This window comes from Copadichromis virginalis, linkage group LG5, assembly GCF_057382275.1.
Source record: "Copadichromis virginalis isolate Kocher_CV1m ecotype Utaka linkage group LG5, C_Virginalis_male_GT1.1, whole genome shotgun sequence".
Classification (NCBI taxonomy): domain Eukaryota; kingdom Metazoa; phylum Chordata; class Actinopteri; order Cichliformes; family Cichlidae; genus Copadichromis; species Copadichromis virginalis.
Window position 1 is genome coordinate 6,070,379 of NC_140622.1, and position 6,375 is coordinate 6,076,753.

Sequence of the window (6,375 nt, forward strand, 5' to 3'; positions counted from 1 at the left end):
TATTATTATTATTATTATTATTATTATTGTTATTATTATTTCGCAGTGGTTCTTCCTGTGCAGTCCAGATCTGTCAAGTTATTACCTTTTATATATTCTGATTAACATGTTCACGATAAATTCAAGCTAACGATACTGTAACATATTCTCCTGCATTCGCATTCACCTAAATGGCCCTGATATGTGAAAGGAGACCTATTTTGTATTCTCACCCCCCAAAAACTCCTCATTAAATAAATCCATATTTTTATTTCGATTAAGAAAGAGAAGCCCCAATGCTGCTACATGGAATCATGACATTACCACAGCAGGACACGCAGGTCAACAGCAACTAGTCCTAAACCTGAGCGCCTTTACGCCCCCGTGTCTCTGTTATCTGGAGCCTGGTGAATCGCTGCGAACTTGTCTGAATGTGCAGATATGTATCCATGTTAGGCGCGTGTGAACAGGGCCGCGCGGGGCCGGTGACGACACGCTTATCTTTAACCATGCCCCCTTTGCAATAAACGGAGAAGAGCCTTAGTGAAAATATATTTAATAATTAATCAAATGCAAAGTTACACAAAGGGAATGCAGGACAGATAAGTGAGAGCTGATCCTTAGAATATAAAGAGTTAGACCTACTGCAAATATTTGAGTCCCCTCCTCAACAGCAGCATCACGAGGGAATGCCACAAAAACGCCGGGCTGCTGGAGGATGTCGCCTCGTGCACGTTAGGTTTCTGTAGGGCTTTTTTTTCTTTTTCTTTTTTTCTTTTCTTTTTTTGCACCAGGTGGCCGTACGGTCCAGCAAAAAATCCCCCTTTTTTCAGGCACTCTGAGCGTCCCACAGGTTCATAGATAAAGAGGCTGGTCATTCCTCCTGAGCGTTCTCTAAGTGGGAGCTGGAGCCATCGGGCCGGTCAGCCTCTGCGGTGGATCGCTCCTGCTCAGAGAGCTGCTCGCTGCTGGGGATGGAGTTCTTCTTAGGGCGACCTTTGGGCTTGGTCGGGGACTCCAGGCCGCCGCCCTGCAGCACCTGCGGGAGAAACTCGGTTTTAGCCTCAGAGTACAGACGGTGACTCATACATGCGATTTGGCGTCCTTAACAAAGTTGCACACCAACATATTCAATGCAGGACCCCCCCCCCCCCCCCCCCCCCCCAAAAAAAAAAAATACTGCTGAATTTATTCCGCTGAACGGCATTTCCCATCAGGATAAGTTGAAAGAATGGAAAGCAGAAGCATCTCTTTACTTTTGCGTTGAGCTTGCATGTTAAACAGACTGTATTAAGTCCAGCCAACTTACAATTTTCTTCCATTTCATCCTCCTGTTCTGGTACCATGTTTTCACTTGGAGCTGACTCAGACCGAGAGACTCTGCGAGATCTATTCTGTAAGACACAAAATCAAACATATCATTAGAAGAAGAAGAAAGCAGTGTGGACCACACTTCCAAAGACCTCATCAAGTCACCAGGATAATAATGAGGTTTTATTGCTACCTGTTGCAGCTTGTAATAGCCTCATTTCGCTTTAGCTTTCTAAAGGTGGAACGACCCAGATCAAATGGAAGCTCTCACCACCGGCCACCGTGAAAGCGCTCAGGTGTGGTTTGAGCAGCCAGGTTAACGCAGCAGTTTTAGATTAAAAGCCGGACGAGGTTCGTTCGTTTAAACACACACTCAGTGTTTCAATGCAAATAGGAAACAGATAATAAAGACATGAATTAGTGATGTGAGAGAAGTTTTGCAGTGCTGTGAAGCAGTCTGCAGGTTACAGGCTGGAATAAATCCTACAGTAAGTCCCGGGAAAGCAGCTGTCTTTATCGCCATTATCCTCGGCGGTTTCCTGCGCACCTGTCGGGTGTAGAAAGGTACTTCTGCTTCTCGAATCGTTTCTCCAGGCCCATCAGCTGCAGCTCGGTGAACACGGTGCGGCTGCGGCGGCCCTTCTTGGTCTTGCTGCCTGCGTCGGCTCCGTGCTCCAGCTTCCCGCGGAGGTGGAGGTCCAGCGGCAGGTGGTGGGACGCTGCGCCTACCTGAAGGCCCGGGGCCGCGGACAGGAGCGGGGAGCCCAGCGAGCAGGACAGCGGGGACATGGGGAACTTTAGGAGGCTCGTCTGGTCGGCTTTAAGCACTGTGAACATGGCCGGGAAAGGAAACAACATATTACCCACGGCAATGAGGAGCAGATTTCAAAACGAGTTGGTTTTATTTACTCGATGTTTTCGAGGAGTGGGGACCCAAGGGGGGAACAACGGCGTAAACTACAAGTGGACCTTTAAAATCGATTCCCTGATCGTTTAAGGTGGGCAGCTCTCGGAGGCTAAATGAGTTCCCCGCAAACGAAAAGTCGTTTTAATATCGTGTGTTTTCTGCAGAGGACGCATGTGACAGCACGCACACGCTGGAGCAGATTTCAAAGCGCTGCTGCCACACGGACAGAAAAGCATGAATGACGTAGATACGATTAAGTTCTACTTATTTCTGATACCAAACATTATAAGCGTGGAAGGTTAGAATAAGGCGTCAGTATTATTGTGTTATTGTCGTTAGACATGTTTTCAAAGGTTAAAGGTCACATGATGTGAACATTAAACGAAACAAAGCACAGCTTCAAGCTTTAAAATTGGAGTAGCTACTGTGAATATTAAAGAGGCCTGAAATTATTATTAATAATCGGGAAAGGAAATTAGTCTTTCTCGTTCTGTGACTCGAATTGGAAAAAAGGCAAATGCAGTTCTACCCTAAACTACTACTACTACTACTATTATTATTATTATTATTATTATTATTATTATTTCTAGATATTGATCCATCATATTTAGATACCGTCACCGAGCGCTCATCAAAAGAAGAGCTAAGATTAACATGAATCTCATCGGTGATCCACGCTTTAACTCATTTAAGCTTCTAATATGTTTTTGTTTATGTTATATTCTGTTTCTTAATCAGATAAAACCCATTATTTAAAAACTTTACAGTAATTCATTTTCATAATGCGCCTGCCTTTTTCTTGTTTACAGTGTTACTTAAAAACAGCGATAAGAAAGGAAACATTTCCCCCATGCCTACATTTGTAATTAAATGTGAAATCCCCTTTGAATATTTCGCTATTGTATTAAATATTAATGCGTGTATTATCCCGGTGTGTTTTTTCCACACCGCTATGAAAGACTCATCCATCTTTTGCCTTACCCAGTTGGTTATGGAAAGGCCGCGCAGAGAGTAGAGCTTGTACTCCGAATTTAAGCAGCTCCCCGGCCGGAGCCGAAACTTTGTGCTCCGGGTGATCTGTGAGGATCTCCTCTATCATGAAACTCCTGTAGCGATGAGTTCTGTGGTCTGCATGAACATCCGGAGGATAGTAATGCGCCCCCATGTCCAAAGGATGCTGCATAATCTGGCTGTCGGTCACCGGAGCGCGTTTACCCGATTATCACTCCCTTTCAGTGGCCCAAGCCGGAACTCATATTCCCTCTGTTGCGCTGCTGTAGTCCGAAGATCAACGCTGTGGGCAAAGTTATCCTCAGATTTAGGATCAAGGCAAGTATTGAGTACAGGTTGCCGACTTTTTCTGTGCGCCTGCGGCTCCTGGTTTCTTTTTTTTCTCTTTTCTTTCTTTGTGTTTGTTTTTTCTTACGCTCTACTTCTGTCCAGATTTGATCCCATGTGGAGCAGAAATCTGGAACCGAAAGCAAAACTTTGACCCAAAACTCCCAAATCCTGCCGCGTTCATGCCCGGTCCCTGCGTGTGAAGCGCGGAGCTATTTGTCAGGAGCGGAGCTCGTCACCTTGGCAGTGAGTTGAGGAATAAGCTTCGGATTTTAAGAGTCTCGTCATAGCTCCACCTCTTCTCGGGGTTTGTGTGCTGTCTGCCTTTGCTGACCCAAAGTTACATGCAAAGCCACACTTGTCCTGCATGGATTTATGCAAAAGGGAAGAAAATAAGGACCTGAGAGGACGGGCCTGCAAGTGACTTTTATATGTTATTAAAGTCACGAGCCTGGAGACTTGGAGCAGTTAGTGTGATACTGCAAAATGGAACACAGGGAACAAATGTTTGATATGTGATGCTTTTTCAGAATGTGATATACTTTTTTATTCATAAGCAATCTGTTGTTGGTTATTACCCATATTAGGCCATTGCATTAAAATGCATTCATTTCGCCTGTAACGCTGTTGCCAATAAATAATCAATAAATGAAGCCCATCCCCTTTTCTCTACTGCTGTGTTCCTTTATATGGTGCAATGAATGTAAAAAAAAAATATTACCGCAGATATGATTCAAAATCATTGCTGTCTCACCGCTGAGGTAGTTCCCTGCTTTAGGTGAAACATCTCCGGCATCTTCACTTTTCACTATTTTTTCTCTGAAATTGTGAAAACCCTCCCACAGGACAGCTTCAGCGGCTTTGAAAGCCGCTTGGTCGCACTGTGTTTTAATCTATAGAGCGGTAGAAGTAAAGGACAGTGATTCACACAATATTTGTTTTAAGTTAAAGAGCAGTGGATAGTAGCTAATGGATCATACCACTGTGAGGCATAGGAAGGGGAGTTTTCCAAAACGTAAACATGTGTTTTTATTATTATTATCATTATTATTATTAATAATAATTCATTTCTATTTATTATATATTTTAACATTATATAATTCTATTTACTCTGATGCCTAAAGATGAGGAGAACAAAAGGATGATTTTTATATCTGGAAAGTTTTTAAGTGAAACAGCTATGAAAATTATTTTTACAGATTTTATTTCTCTCTCTCTTTAAATAAATACCTAAACAGGTCTAAACAGAAAATCTAAACACCATCTATACACCACCACAACAAAAGAAATGACCAGGAAGTAACAATAAGGGCATGTTGAATATCCAATAATCTGCAAAAGGTTTTAACCACTTGTTGGTTTCAGTTCGCATTCTTAAATCCACAGTCTCTGGGACTCTATTAAGCACTTTGTGCAGCCACATGGCTGTGAATGATAATTCCTGAGAGCTCTGCTCGATGTGCAAGAAGACACCGGGTCAGAAGAATAGTGCTCTGTGTCCTCACAGATCCTTGTACCTGTCAAATAGACTCTGTGTGGCAGCGTACAGATGAGAGCTGATGCTATTTGGTAAAGTATGATAATGATTCAGCTCTGCACACTGCAGGTTGTTGGGTAACAACCTCCCCCTGGTGGGCATTTCGGAGATTGCAGATTATGCTCCTTGATAACGTTTCTGCAGTAAAAATCAAGAAAAAATACATATACTGCCTTTAGATGCTTCTACTGCTGCCCTCCATAATCACGTACACAGGTTTTGCTTTCCTCACCTTGTATGTTTTCTTAACATACATATTTCTCACCAAAAATAACAAAACAAAACAAAAAAAACCCCCCGAATGTGAATATTTTGTTCTTTTCTTATGGATAGTGTTCACTGTTTTTCATTTTCAGAGAATGACACACTCAACGGTCATTTATTAAAGCAAAAACTGAATACAGATTATGTTTTCTGAACAATATTATAGTTACAGTGCACAAAGTAATCTAAACCATATTGGTCTGGCTCATTATTTACAATGTGAAGATATGAGTGTTTCTTGAATCTTTACATAGTCAAACTAATAAATTGTATTTAGGAAAAACAAGGCAAGTTCCAACAAACAATATGCTACCACTAAATGAGAAGAAACATTACCATTTTTTGAGACAAAAACATTTAATAATGTCACTCATTTCAGACAATGAAGCAGTTTCTTCACAGTTGATCACACTGACCTTGATTTTCTATACACAAAACTTAAAAGAACATCAGAATACAGTCGCTATTCAGTATACACACCTTGTCCTATGTATTGTACCAAAACAATGTCCATTTATTTTCCAAATATAGAAAGAGCATCATCTTTTTCAAATTTTTCATTTGCTGACACTGATACAAAACTCAACGTCTTACAGGGTATAAGTGAGTTCAGCTACAGCAATGTTCAGATTGATGTGTGTGGTAGCTCATAGTCACTGTCAAATATCACTCATGACAACTTTTTGCTGGTTTGTATGCTTGTATTTGCTGTTCTGATCTTCCTTTACCATGCAGCCTACCTGCATCACTATAATAAACAGCCACTAGGATGCACCAGTGGACTACAGGAACGAGCTCTGTTTCTCAAGGATCATCTTTCTGTTATCCCGCAGAAGCAGCAGTGTGGCCTGCCGAATGAGCTCTGTACAAAGAAAAGAAATCTGACTTCTGCTCTCCTAACCTTTACCATATCATTTTTCTGAATTCAGGGGGTCATTTCAACAGCTAAAAATAATTGCTGGTACCCAGTGGTGCTTACATTGTAGGTATAGTGGAACAGGGGAGTAAAAAAAAAAAAATAGACAAAAGCAGTTTAGCA

At 41.9% G+C, this 6,375-nt stretch overlaps 1 protein-coding gene across 1 annotated transcript; it reads right to left on the minus strand.

Moving 5' to 3' along the window:
• Window positions 1-519: 519 nt before the first annotated feature.
• Window positions 520-3,798, minus strand: barx1 (BARX homeobox 1). The gene is made up of 4 exons (XM_085458016.1): window positions 3,179-3,798; window positions 1,838-2,117; window positions 1,289-1,373; window positions 520-1,018 (listed from the first exon to the last, which is right to left on the minus strand). Exons 1-4 carry the CDS (start codon window positions 3,378-3,380, stop codon window positions 854-856), a joined length of 732 nt encoding a protein of 243 aa, XP_085314142.1. The 5' UTR covers window positions 3,381-3,798; the 3' UTR covers window positions 520-853.
• Between the last annotated feature and the right edge of the window lie 2,577 nt (window positions 3,799-6,375).